This window comes from Hemitrygon akajei, chromosome 8, assembly GCF_048418815.1.
Source record: "Hemitrygon akajei chromosome 8, sHemAka1.3, whole genome shotgun sequence".
Lineage (NCBI taxonomy): Eukaryota > Metazoa > Chordata > Chondrichthyes > Myliobatiformes > Dasyatidae > Hemitrygon > Hemitrygon akajei.
This window is the reverse complement of record NC_133131.1, coordinates 42,347,264-42,361,546: the sequence shown is the minus strand read 5'-3', so window position 1 is coordinate 42,361,546 and position 14,283 is coordinate 42,347,264. Positions and strand designations below refer to the sequence as shown.

At 44.1% G+C, this 14,283-nt stretch overlaps 1 protein-coding gene across 2 annotated transcripts; it reads left to right on the top strand.

Moving 5' to 3' along the window:
* Positions 1-650: 650 nt before the first annotated feature.
* On the top strand, positions 651-11,568 carry LOC140731826 (hydroxycarboxylic acid receptor 3-like). 2 transcript variants are annotated; one of them, XM_073053690.1, is made up of 4 exons: positions 651-697; positions 1,375-1,512; positions 2,740-2,845; positions 5,101-11,568. In XM_073053690.1, the coding sequence occupies exons 3-4, from the start codon at positions 2,807-2,809 to the stop codon at positions 6,106-6,108; spliced, it is 1,047 nt and encodes a 348-aa protein (XP_072909791.1). In that variant the 5' UTR covers positions 651-697; positions 1,375-1,512; positions 2,740-2,806; the 3' UTR covers positions 6,109-11,568. The 2 variants fall into 2 exon arrangements, with proteins under 2 accessions (XP_072909791.1, XP_072909790.1); XM_073053689.1 differs by lacking the exons at positions 651-697; positions 1,375-1,512 and having other exon boundaries at positions 2,613-2,845.
* Positions 11,569-14,283: the final 2,715 nt, after the last annotated feature.

Sequence of the window (14,283 nt, the reverse complement as noted above, 5' to 3'; positions counted from 1 at the left end):
CAGCTGAGAATTTAAGCTTCTTGCTTTTGTGATAACATGAAAACCAAACTCCTCTGCATTGACTTAGCCTATACTTCTTGTGGCCCCAGCACAGATCCCTGTATTCTTTGTCAATCTTCAACATTATCCACACCTCCACCAAACGTGGTATCATACACAAACTTACTAACCCACCCATCTACATTTTCATCCAGGTCATTTATATACTTCACAAACAGCAGAGGTCCCAGCACAGATCCCTGTGGAACACCATGAATTACAGATCTCCAGCTCGAATAAGTCCCTTCTACCACAACCCTGTGTCTTCTATACGCAAGCCAGTTCTGAATCCAGATTGCCAGTTCACCGAGGACCCCATGCTTCTTAAGCTTCTGGATTAGCTTCTCATGGGGGACTTCAAAATAACTAAAATCTGAAAGTCTAAAATTAATTCTGAACTTACTGGAAATGCACATTTGTCAAACAAATGAAAACTTTCAAAGAAATTATCTTGATCTTCTTCTTTCATTGCCTTAACAACAAATTCATTTCCTGAACTTTTTTTGTTGTTGGTGACTTTAGCACACAACATGCTGAATTTTCTACCCATTTATGGACCTGCCAAATTTCATCATCCGGATGGGTTAGTTAGAATTACGAAACAATCTGCAAGAAACATCTTGCTGAACACTGCTACTGGAACATCAAGCTCAGACTGGTAAGTAATTAACTCGGTTGCTTGGATTCTAATCACCTAACAAATATTTGTAGAACATATTAAAAACTGACAGAGGAACATTATTTCTCCATTAGCAGTTCCTGGAATGTGGGACTGCAAGTGAGGGAGGAGTGTGTTTGTTGAGATGGTGGGGAAGAGGGAGGTAATGTAACTCGAGAGGTGGATGCATAACGCCCGTAATCATGCTGGACATCTGTGTGCATCTGAGGAATGGCCTTGAAGTTCCCAACCATTCTAATCATTCTACTCCTCTATGAGTGGTCACAGGTCAGAAATTCCCATTGAGTCAGTAGGAGTGTTGAGTACATCCTTGGATGTTTTCCTTGGTGATCTGGTATAACAGTGCTGGAAATAAAATGCTTGCTTTGGGACTGCAATTCCCATATTTTGACATCATCTTTCCGTGGATTCTCAGTGACACCCTAACGCTCATCCTCCATTTTCAGCTACTCTGGCGAATGTGTGTGGGTTGGGGTTGGGATGGGTGTCCAGCTGATCAGGTTGTTTTTATCATACAGAATGCAAACATGTGCTTCATCCCAACTGGCCTAGATTCCCATTTGATTGTGTTTGGCATGTATCCCTCTAAACCTTTCTGATCCATGTACCTGCCCAAGTGCCATTAAAATGATGTTAACATACTGTACCTGCAACAGCCATTTCCTTTGGCAGCTCACTGCCTATGCAGGAACACTGAGGACCACCAACTACACCACTGGACCTCCGATTTTTCATTTAAAAGAAATCCACAAGGAGAAAGAAATTTAACGAGTTGGTGCCAAAGAGGAAGAAAGGTAAGGAGTAGATCTATGGGAATTTGATAACAAGTTGGGGAATCATAATATTGAGAAGCTGGCTACGTGGATTGAGAATTGACTTGCCACACAAGCCAGAGGGTGGCAGTAGATGGAAGATATTCTGCCTGGGGGTTGGTGACAAGTGGTGTTCCATGGGGATCTGAACTTGGATACCTGCTCATTGAGATTGTTTAAATAAATTTCTTGGATGAAGTGAGAGGATGCACTGCAGATGACATAACGGTTGGTGATGGTGTGGATAGTGTAGGAAGGTTGAAATAGCTTAAAACTGACATTGATAGGATGCACAGCTGGGCTAGGCAAATGGAGTTCAATCTGGAGAAGTGTAATGTGATTCACTTAGCAAGGTCAAACTTGAAGGCAGAGTACAGGGTTAATGGTAGAAGAAACAGGAGGCTCCTGGGATCCATGTCTATAGATCCTTCAAGGTCGTTGTGCAAGGTGGCAAGGTTTTTAAGAAGGGGTATGTCGACCTTCATTAGTTGATGCATTGAGTTCAAGAGCCTTGATGTGATGATACAACTCGATGAAACTCTAGTTAGACCACACAGACTGTTGGTTGCCTCATCATAATGCTGTGGAAATTGGGCAGGATGCCACCTGGATTAGTCAACATGTCTTATGAAGAAAGCTAGAGTGAGCTTGGGCTTCTCTCTTTGGAGCAAAGAAGGACGAGAGGAGACTTGATAAAGGCGTTCAAGATTAATAAAGGCATAGACAGAGTGGACATCCAGCACCTCTTACAAACAAGAGAAAATCTGCAGGTGCTGGAAATTCAAACAACACACACAAAATGCTGGAGGAACTCAGCAGGCCAGTCAATGAGTACAGTCAATGTTTCAGGCCGAGACCCTTTGGCAGGACTGGAGAAAAGAAGCTGCGGAGTAGATTTAAAAGGTGGGGGAGGAGAGAGAGAAACACAAGATGAAACCTGAAGCTGTGGGATGTGGGAATGAAGTAAAGAGCTGGGATGTTGATTGGTGAAAGAGATACATGGCTGGAGAAGGGGCTATGTCTAATCGAAGAGGACAGAAGACCATGGAAGAAAGAAAAGGGGGGGGGGAGGAGTACTAGAAGGAGGCGATGGGTGGACAAGGAGATAAGGTGAGAAGGTGAGAGAGGGAAAAAGGGATGAGGAATGGTGAAGTGGAGGAGGGGGGAGACATTATTGGAAGTACAAGAAATCAATATTCATGCCAACAGATTGGAGGCTACTCAGACGGAATACAAGGTGTTGTTCCTCCAACCCAAGTGTGGCCTTATCACAGCAATGGAGAAGGCCATGGATGGACATATTGGAATGGAAATGGTAAGTGGAATTAAAATGGGTGGCTACTGGGAGATCCCACTTCTTCTGGTGAACAGAGCATAGGTGGTGTCTCTGACGGTGGTGTCTGAAAAGAGGATGCTGTCTAAGTTGCATGCCATCTTGGACAATGTCTCCCATCCACTCCATAATGTACTGGTTAGGCACAGGAGTACATTCAGCCAGAGACTTATTCCACCAAGATGCAACACTGAGCGTCATAGGAAGTCATTCCTGCCTGTGGCCATCAAACTTTACAACTCCTCCCTCGGAGTGTCAGACACCCTGTGCCAATAGGCTGGTCCTGGACTTATTTCCACTTGGCATAATTTACTTATTATTATTTAATTATTTCTGGTTTTATTTTGCTATATTTCTACTCTGTTCTTGGTTAGTGCAACTGTAACAAAAACCAATTTCCCTCGGGATCAATAAAGTATGTCTGTCTGTCTGTGCTTGGCAACGTGCTCTCCAATCTACGTCAGGTCTCACCAATATACAGGAGGCCACACTGGAAGCACCGGATTCAGTAGATGACCCCAACAGACTCACAGGTTAAGTGTCACCTCACCTGGAAGGACTGTTTTTGGCTCTGAATAGTGGTGATGGAGGAGGTGTAGGGGCAGGTGTAGCACTCATTCCACTTGCAAGGATAAATGCCAGGAGGGAGATCAGTGGGTAGGGATGAATGGACAAGAGAGTCACGTAGGGAGCAATCCCTGCAGAAAGTGGGGGTGAGGGTAAGATGTGCTTGGTGCTGAGATCCTGTTGGAGATGGTAGACGTTGCTGAGAATTATGTGCTCGACATTAAGGCTGGTGGGGTGGTAGGTGAGGACAAGAGGAACCCTATCCCTGGTAGGGTGGTGGGAGGATGGGGTGAGAGCAGGCATATGTGAAATGGAAGAGATGCAGTTGAGGGCAGTATTGTTGATGAAGTAAGGGGAGCCCCTTTCTCTGAAGGAGGACATCTTCTTCGTTCAGAAAGAAAAGCCTCAGCCTGAGAGCAGATACAGCAGAGATGGAGGAATTGAGAGAAGGGAGGTGGTATTTTTACAAGTAACTGGGTGGGAGGAGGTATAGTCCAGGTAGCTGTGAGAGTCCATGGGTTTGTAATAGACATCAGGGGGAGGGGGAGGGAGGTGTCAAAAATGGACCAGGTAAATTTGAGGTCAGGGCTGAAGCACCTATTTCTCAGGGTGGAAATGGCAAATAGAAGAGGGACAATTTTAAGATAAGTGGAAGAAAGTAAAGGGGAGTGTCAGAGGTAGGGCATCTTCAAACAGTGAGTGGTGGGTATATGGAATGCGCGGCCAGAAGTGGTGGCAAAGACCTATACACTGCTCTGTGGGAACCTTCAAGGTGATGGCCTCCATTTTCCAAAAGGAAACAAAATTTGGGAACAATCTGAACAAAATTAAACTCGGAGGTGGAAATTCAGGGGAAATTAGATAGGAAACTGGTGTGTGAAGGGTGGCAGTTGGAGAATGAGATGGCAGTACAGAAATAAAGGAGGACACAATTTACAGGAGATGTTGAGTGGAGAACCCTGGGGCTTATCATATAATTTTAAATTCACATGAATACTTGGGATTCAACAACTCAGGGATTTAAGGAATAGAAGGCTCAATTTTTATGAAGAGTAAAGTTAAATCTCCACTGAAGGCTGTGTGTATTATGCATAACAGATCAATGCATGACATTAAGATAAAACATGTCTGCAGTCATTATTTGATGTTTTGCAATACAGTGAGGGCACAGATAGGGTGAATGTACAGTTCTGTCTACAGTTTGAGGAGTCATGAACTAGTTGGCAAAGGTTTAGTGTGAGAGGGGAATGATCTAACAGAAACTCGAGGGGCAACTTTTGCACCCGGGGGTAACTTATAATATGGAATGAGTTGACTGGAAGTGGCTGAGGCATATAATATTAACAACACTTAAAATACATTTATATGTGTACACGGACAGGAAAGGCTTAGAATAGGATTCCCAACATTTTTTATGCCATGGACACCCTAGCATTAACCGAGGGGTCCATGGACACCAGGTTGGGAACTCCTGGCTTAGCAGGATATGGGCCAAATTCAGGTAAGTAGCATCAGCTCAGGTGGGCATCATAGTCAGCATGGGCCATTTGGGCTGAAGGGCCTGTTTCTATGTTGTATCACTCTAGCTTTTGCAGATCACCAAACATGATGCAAAGCTAGATGATCAATTTAAATCCTTTTTTATTTGTTCATGTTCTTATAACTTGTAGATGGCTTCCATGGAAAAAACAAGCAATTCATCACCTACAGTCAGAACTAATGGATCGTGCTTCTTCGATGAACAATCCCTCACAAGAATGATGCCTCCAGCACTTACAATCTTCTTCATTTTAGCTGTAAGCTTTAACAGTCTAACACTATGGATATTCTGTTCACAAGTGAAGAAAAAGGCCCCAATTGATATTTTGTTGTTAAATCTATGTCTGGGTGACCTGCTTTTCTCATTCACCTATCCGCTTGTAATCACTTATCACAGCAACAATAACCACTGGATATTTGGAGAATTTGTGTGCAAACTCCAAACCTTCTTCATCTATTTCATCTTGATGACAAGTGTCTTCTTCCTGACGTGCATCAGTATTTATCGATGTTACATGGTCCTCAAGCCCATTCAGTCCAAGAACAGGCTTACAAAGAAATGTACCATTGCCCTTTCTATCTTGATCTGGTTGTTAACTGGCTTTGTTACATTCCCGGCTTTTTCTCGGACCAGGGTCTTTAAAATGAATGGAAGAATACATTGTATGAGCTTAAATCATCCAGATATCAAGAAAGTATTACAATCTTCTACAGTTAAGTTATTTATTCTGTCTTTTGTAACTCCATTTGTTACCTTGCTGGTGTCAACTTTACTTGTTCAAAGGAAACTGGCCAATTTAACATTAGCTGCACGTTCACAAAAATCCCAATATGCTGTCCGGATGATGATAGTAATATTGTGCATCTTTGTAATATGCTTTCTTCCTATAAATGTAGCACGTTTAGTTATTTCCACTGTGGGTATGAAGAACTGCACACTTTTCCAACAACTTGGAGTAGCTTACTACTACTGTCTTCTTGCCATTTATTCTAATACTATCCTGGATCCTATTGTGTACTTCTACGCCAGCACCAAATATCGGACAATGTTCATTAACACCATTAAGGGCATGGGGTTTTGTAAAAAGCTGCCTGGAGTAGTCAGCAACACCCAATCAACCAGCGAGTCAACAGTGTGACCATTGATGTAAAGAGCCAATGATTTATCCTCAGTAGCCACTCGTTTTATCATGTACCTCCTGTACCTAATAAAGTGGCCACTGTGTATATAATCATGGACTGCAGCTGCCCATTCACTTCAAGATTCGACGTGTTCTGCATTCAGAGATGCCCTTCTGTGCACCACTGCTGGAACGCATCATCATCTGAGTGACTGTTGTCTTCCTGTCAGTTTGAACCAGTTTGGCCATTCCCTTGAGGTGTTTCTGCCCACAGAACTACTGCTCACTGGAAGTCTTCTATTTCTCACACCATTTTCTGTAAACTCCCGAGGCTTTTGTATGTGAAAACCCCAGGAGACCAGCAGTTTCTGAGATCTGCAAATCACCCCATCTGGCACCAACAATCATTCCACAGTCAAAGTCACTTAGATCAAATATCCCCCATTCTGATGTTTCGTCTGAACAACTGAACCTCTTGACCATGCTTTTATGCATTGCATTGCTGCTCATAATTGGCTGATTAGTTATTTGCATTAATGAGCAGGTGTACAGGAAAACTAATAAAGTGGCCATGAACTGTAGAACATACTTGGGGGAAGCAACAGTGGCTGTACCTCTGGCACAGAGTCTGGCCCTGTGGCTCGGAAGAATAGGGAAAGGAAGAGGATGGCAGCAGTGATAGGGGACTCCATAGTTAGGGGTCAGGCAGGTGATTCTGTGGACACTGGAAAGAAGCATGGATGGTATTTGCCTCCCAGGCGCCAGGGTCCGGGATGTTTCTGATCGTGTCCACGATATCCTGAAGGGGGAAGGAGAACAGACAGAGGTTGTGGTACATATTGGTACCACCAACATAGGCAGGAAAAGGGAGGAGGTCCTGAAAGTAAACAACAGGGAGTTAAGAAGGAAATTGAGAACCAGGACTACAAAGGTAGTCATCTTTGGATTACTGCCTGTGCACGTGACAGTGAGTATAAGAATAGAGTGAGGTGGAGGATAAATGCGTGGCTAAGGGATTGGAGCAGGGGACAGGGATTCAGATTTCTGGATCTTTCGGACCTCTTTTGGGGCAGGAGTGACCTGTTACACTCTTTTGGGGCAGGAGTAACCTGGGTTGCACTTGAATCCCAGGGGACCAATATCCTGGCAGGGAGGTTTTCTAGGGCTACTGGGGAGAGTTTAAACTAGGATTGCTGGGGGGCGGGAACCGAACTGAAGAGACAGAGGAAGAGGTGGTTGGCTCACAACTAGAGAAAGCTTGGAGACAGTGTGAGAAGGAGGATAGGCAGGTGATCGAGAAGGGACGTGCTCAGACTGATGGTTTGAGATGTGTCTATTTTAATGCAAGGAGTGTTGTGATCAAAGCAGATGAGCTTAGAGCATGGATTAGTACTTGGAGCTATGATGTTGTGGCCATTACAGAGACGTGGATGGCTCAGGGACAGGATTGGTTACTTCAAGTGCCAGGCTTTAGATGTTTCAGAAAGGACAGGGAGAGAGGCAAAGGAGGTGGGGGCATGGTACTGTTGATCAGAGATAGTGTCACAGCTGCAGTAAAGGAGGAAGACTTGGAGGGATTGTCTACGGAGTCTCTGTGGGTGGAACTTAGGAAGAGGAAAGGGTCAATAACTCTACTGGATGTTTATTTTTACATAGACCACCCAACAGTAACAGGGACATCCAGAAGCAGATAGGGAGACAGATTCTGGAAAGGTTGTCGTGGTGGGAGATTTTAATTTCCCAAATATCAATTGGCAACTCCCTAGAGCAAGGGGTTTAGATGGTATGGAGTTTGTTACATGTGTTAGAAGATTTTTTGAAACAATATATATGGATAAGCCTACAAGAGGAGAGGCTGCACTTGATCTGGTATTGGGACATGAACCTGGTCGGGTGTCAGATCTCTCAGTGGGAGAGCATTTTGGAGATAATAATCATAATTTTATCTCCTTTGCCATAGCATTGGAGAGGAATGGGGACAGACATGTTAGGAAAGTGTTTAATTAGAGTAAGGGGAATTATGAGGCTATCAGGCAGGAACTTGGAAGCATAAATTGGGAACAGATGTTCTCAGGAAAATGTACGGAAGAATTATGCCAAAGCTTCAGGGGATATTTGCATGAAGTTCTACATAGGTACATTCCAATGAGACAGGGAAAGAATGATAGTGTACAGGAACCCTGGTGTACAAAGGCTGTTGTAAATCTAACCAAGAAGAAAAGAGTTAGAACCATAGAATGTTACAGCACAGAAACAGGCCTTTTGGCCCTTCTTGGCTGTGCCGAACCATTTTTCTCCCAGTCCCACTGACCTGCACCCGGCCCATATCCCTCCAAACCCCTCTCATCCATATTGCTGTCCAAGTTTTTCTTAAATGTCAAAAGTGAGCCCGCATTCACCACTTCATCTGGCAGCTCATTCCACACTCCCAACACTCTCTGCGTGAAGAAGCTCCCCCTAATGTTCCCTTTAAACTTTTCCCCCATCACCCTTAACCCATGACCTCTGGGTTTTTTCTCCCCTGGCCTCAGTGGAAAAAGCCTGCTTGCATTCACTCTATCTATACCCATCATAATTTTATACACTTCAATCAAATCACCTCTCATTCTTCTACGCTCCAGGGAATAAAGTCCTAACCTATTCAACCTTTCTCTGTAACTCAGTTTCTCAAGTCCCAGCAACATCCTTGTAAACCGTCTCTGCACTCTTTCAACCTTATTAATATCCTTCCTGTGATTAGGAAAAACTGCACACAATACTTCAAATTCGGTCTCACCAATGTCTTATACAACCTCACCATTACATTCCAAATCTTATACTCAAGAGATTATGAAAGTTTCAAAAAATCTAGGTAATGATAGAAATCTAGAAGATTATAAGGCTAGCAGGAAGGAGCTTAAGAAAGAAATTCGGAGAACCAGAAGGGGCTAATGAGAAGGCCTTGGCGGACAGGATTAAAGAAAACCCCAAGGCATTCTACCAGTATGTGAAGAGCAAGAGGACAAGACGTGAGAGAATAGGGCCAATCAAGTGTAACAGTGAAAAATTGTGTATGGAACCGGAGGAGATAGCAGAGGTACTTAATGAATACTTTGCTTCAGTATTCACTATGGAAAAGGATCTTGGCGATTATAGGGACGACTTACAGTGGACTGAAAAACCTGAGTATGTAGGTATTAAGAAAGAGGGTGTGCTGGAATTTTTGGAAAGTATCAAGTTGGATAAATCACCAGGACCAGACAAGATGCACGCCAGGCTAGTGTGGGAGGCAAGGGGAGAGATTGTTGAGTCTCTGGCAATGATCTTTGCATCATCAATGGGGATGGCAGAGGTTCCAGAGGACTGGAGGGTTGCAGATGTTGTTCTATTATTCAAGAAAGGGAGTAGAGATAGCCCAGGAAATTATAGACTAGTGAGTCTTACTGCAGTGGTTGGTAAGTTGATGGAGAAGATCCTGAGAGGCAGGATTTATTAACATTTGGAGAGGCATAATATGATTAGGAATAGTCAGCATTGCTTTGTCAAACGCAGGTTGTGTCTTATGAGCCTGAAATTTTTGAGGATGTGACTAAACACATTGATGAAGGTAGAGCAATAGATGTAGTGTATATGGATTTCAGCAAGGCATTTACCAAGGTACCCCATGTGAGGCTTATTGAGAAACTAAGGAGGCATGGGATCCAAGGAGAGATTGCTTTGTGGATCCAGAACTGGTTTGCCCACAGAAGGCAAAGAGTGGCTGTAGACGGGTCATATTCTGCATGGATGTCAGTCACCAGTGGTGTGCCTCAGGGATCTGTTCTGGGAACCTTACTCTTCGTGATTTTTATAAATAACCTGAATGAAGAAGAGGAGGTAAGGGTTAGTAAATTTGCTAATGACACAAAGGTTGGAAGTGTTGTAGACAGTGTGGAGGGCTGTCAGAGGTTACAGTGGGACATTGATAGGATGCAAAACTAGGCTGAGAAGTGGCAGATGGAGTTCAGCCCAGATAAACGTGAAGTGGTTCATTTTGGTAGGTCTAATATGATTGCAGAATATAGTATTAATGGTAAGATGGCAGTGTGGAGGATCAGAGTGTCCGAAGGACACTCAAAGCTGCTGCACAGGTTGACTCTGTGGTTAAGAAAGCATACAGTGCATTGGCCTTCATCAATCATGGGGTTGAGTTTAGGAGATGAGAGGTAATGTTGTAGCTATATAGGACCCTGGTCAGACCCCAGTTGGAAGACTACACTCAGTTCTGGCCACATAACTATACAAAGGATGTGGAAACCATAGAAAGGGTGCAGCGGAGATTTACAAGGATGTTGCCTGGATTGGGGAACGTGCCTTATGAGAATAGGTTGAGTGAACTCGGCCTTTTTTTCCTTGGAGTGATGGAGAATGGAGGGTGACCTGATAGAGGTGTACAAGATGATGAGAGGCATTGATCTTGTGGATAGTCAGAGGCTTTTTCCCAGGGCTGAAATGGCTAGCACAAGAGAGCAGTTTTAAGGTGCTTGGAAATAGGTACAGAGGAGATGTCAGAAGTAAGTTGTTGGTGGTTGTTTTTTTTAAAACACAGAGTGGTAAGTCCATGTAATGAGCAGCTGGCAACAGTGGTGGAGGCAGATACAATAGGGACTTTTAAGAGACTCCGGGCCAGGTACATGGAGCTCAGTAAAATAGAGGGCTATGGGCAAGCCTAATAACTTCTAAGGTAGGGACATGTTTGCACAGCTTTGTGGGCCAAAGGGCCTGTATTATGCTGTGGCTTTTGTATGTTTCTATACTGCACAAGTCTAAATTTGTCTCAAATGAATGCAATCTTCGCAGTAATATCAGAGCTTTATTTCACCTTTGCACTTCAAGACAAATGTCAAACTTAGTCTAAATATGCTGTTCCAGCAGTTCAGGCCACCATCACCACTGCATGGGACTAGTCTAGTATTATTCTTTAACAAACTCCAAAACAGATTAACTGGCCATTCTTTTTTTTTAAATTTCCTGTGTGTAAATGCTTGCTGTGGTACCAATAGGCAGGTGTTTTCAGCCAAGTTCAAAAGTGAGAGATCATGACAACAGTGCCTCTTTCACCTCAGATAGTTGAGGAAGTTTGGTATGGGCCCCCAAATCCTAAGAACTTTCTACAGAGGCACAATTGAGAGCATCCTGACTGGCTGCATCACTGCCTGGTATGGGAACTGTATCTCCCTTAATCACAGGACTCTGCAGAGTGGTGTGGACAGCCCAGCGCATCTGTAGTTGTGAACTTCCCATGATTCAGGACATTTACAAAGACCAGTGTGTAAAAAGGGCCCAAAGGATCATTGGAGACCCAAGCCATCCCAACCATAATCTATCCCAGCTGCTACCATCCGGGAAGCAGTACCGCAGCATAAAAGCCAGGACCAACAGGCTCCAGGACAGCTTCTTCCACCAGGCCATCAGACTGATGAACTCATGCTGATTTGAGTGTACAATGTATTACATTGACTGTTCTATTTATTATAAATTACTATGATTGCACATTTAGATGGAGATGTAACGTAAAGATTTTTACTCCCCATGTATGTGAAGGATGTAATAAAGACAATTCAATTCAAAAACATTGGATTGACGAAGTTCCTGACCATTCATGAATTAAAAAACCATCAGACCTGAAAGTGTGGTTAATGAAAAGGATGATAGAATGAATTAAGATGCATTGTTGAGGGGGGGGGGGAAGAGGGAAGGGGGGGGAGAGAGAAGGGGGGGAGAGAGAAGGGGGGAGAGAGAAGGGGGGAGAGAGAAGGGGGGAGAGAGAAGGGGGGAGAGAGAAGGGGGGAGAGAGAAGGGGGGAGAGAGAAGGGGGGGAGAGAGAAGGGGGGGAGAGAGAAGGGGGGAGAGAGAAGGGGGGAGAGAGAAGGGGGGGAGAGAGAAGGGGGGGAGAGAGAAGGGGGGGAGAGAGAAGGGGGGGAGAGAGAAGGGGGGGAGAGAGAAGGGGGGAGAGAGAAGGGGGGAGAGAGAAGGGGGGAGAGAGAAGGGGGGAGAGAGAAGGGGGAGAGAGAAGGGGGGGAGAGAGAAGGGGGGAGAGAGAAGGGGGGAGAGAAGGGGGGGAGAGAAGGGGGGGAGAGAAGGGGGGGAGAGAAGGGGGGGAGAGAAGGGGGGGAAGAAGGGGGAGAGAAGAGGGGGAGAAGGGGAGAGAAGGGGGGAGAAGGGGGGAGAAGGGGAGAGAAGGGGGGGAGAGAACACAAGTGAATAAATAGATCAGCTACAACCTACCAAACTGCATATATAGGCCTCAAAATGAAGATAGTGCTTATAAATCCATTCAAGTTCCAGTAAGGAGAAACATTCAGGCAAGTGGACTGAAGATAAAAAATGCAGGAGATTGACATAGGGAGAGATCAAGAGAGAAAGAATGGAGAGATTCCAAAACAGCAACATTCAATTTGTCCCTGTTCTCCAGTGTGACCACTGATTTCCCATCTCAAGTCAGTCTCAGCTGATGGAAATATCAATAGGCTGATTGTTTCAACACAAGTCCGTTATACAGCCCATCATGGTCCAACTTTCAAGAAACTTTCCACAAGGAGAATTAAAAGTACAAACAGCTTGAAATGGTTTCTGTACTATCAACTGGGATCACCTTAGTCTGAAAGTTCAGAGGAGGCAAAGTTGTTAAATGGCAAGCTTTTTGAGTCAGTGTGTAGATAGCCCTGCCAAGTTACACTAGACTTAATCTTATGACAATATATGACACGACGCAAGGAAAGCAAACTGATAGCAGGTAAATCTATAAATGACATGTGGGAGTCATTCGCCAATGTAACTGAGAATTCAGGACAATGGTGAAAGGCAAAGACAACAAAGGAACACTGAATGTCAAGGAACATGGAGAATCAAGAAAAAATGTCAAAGGTTAGATAAGGAATTAAAAGGGTCGTTTATAAAGAAGTGCAAACAGGAGACATCCAACAGGTGCGTAGAATGTGAAGGGTGTACATAAAAAGTAATTAGGAGAGCAAAGTGGAGGCATTCAACAGGATTGGCAGCAAAATTAAGGAAAATAGTAAAGCATTTTATATTAGGTGCAAAAGAATTGGGCCCACAGAAAACAAACCTACGTGTGGAGTCAGAGAATGTAGGTGAGGTGTTAAATATATTCCTCATCCGTGTTCAGTAGGGAGAACATTTTTGTTGGATAAGGGGGGCAGATTAAATTAACTGCTGTTAAAAAGCAGGCACCATTAGATGTCATAAAAGTGGATATATCCCCAAAGCCCAATGAGTTGTATCCCAGGTTGCTATGGAGAGAAGAAAGAGAACCTTGTGGGATTCAAGAGATATTCTGATCTTCTCTGGTCATAGGTGAGATGCCAGATGACAGGGTAAGAGTAAATATGGTACACTTATTTGAGAAGGGCAACTGGGATAAAATAGGCTGATGAGTCTAACACAGAGGATAGGATAATCACTGCATGAAATCTGAAAGGTAGAATTAACCTGCACATAGAGAGGCTGGGCTTGATCATGAACAGCAAGAGGTTTTTGCTAAGAAGACTAAACTGATTGAATGTTTTGAAGAAGCATCTACATGCTTCAGTGAGGTTAATGTGGTGAATTCGTCTACATGGATTTCAGTAAGGCTCTGACAGGGTCCCACATCAGAGCCTAGTTCAAACTAAAGAGCCTATGAGATCCAGGGCAAGCTGGTAAACTGGATCCAAAACTTTCTGGTGATAGAAAGCAGGAGTCTACATGGATTTCAGTAGGAGAACCCTATAGCATGAATGGCAGTGATGCTTGACTACATCAACACCTTCTATGCCTACTTTGAAAGGGAGAATAAAACTACAGCTGTGAAGATCCCTGCTGCACCCGGAGATCCTGTGATCTCTGTCTCAGAGGCTAATGGTAGGCTGTCTTTAAACCCCGCAAGGCAGAAGGGCCCAATGGAGTATGTGGTAAGGCTCTGAAAACTTGTGCCAACCAACTGGCAGGAGTATTCAAGGACATTTTCAACTTCTCACTGCTAGTGGTGGAAGTCCCCACTTGCTTAAAAAAAGGCAACAATTAAACAAACCATTGCCCAAGAAGAACGCCTTAATGACTATCGCCATCTACAGTGATGAAATGCTTTGAGAGGTTGTTCATGACTAGACTGAACTCTTGCCTCAGCAAAGACCTGGACCCACTGCAATTTGCCTATCGCCACAATAGGTCAAC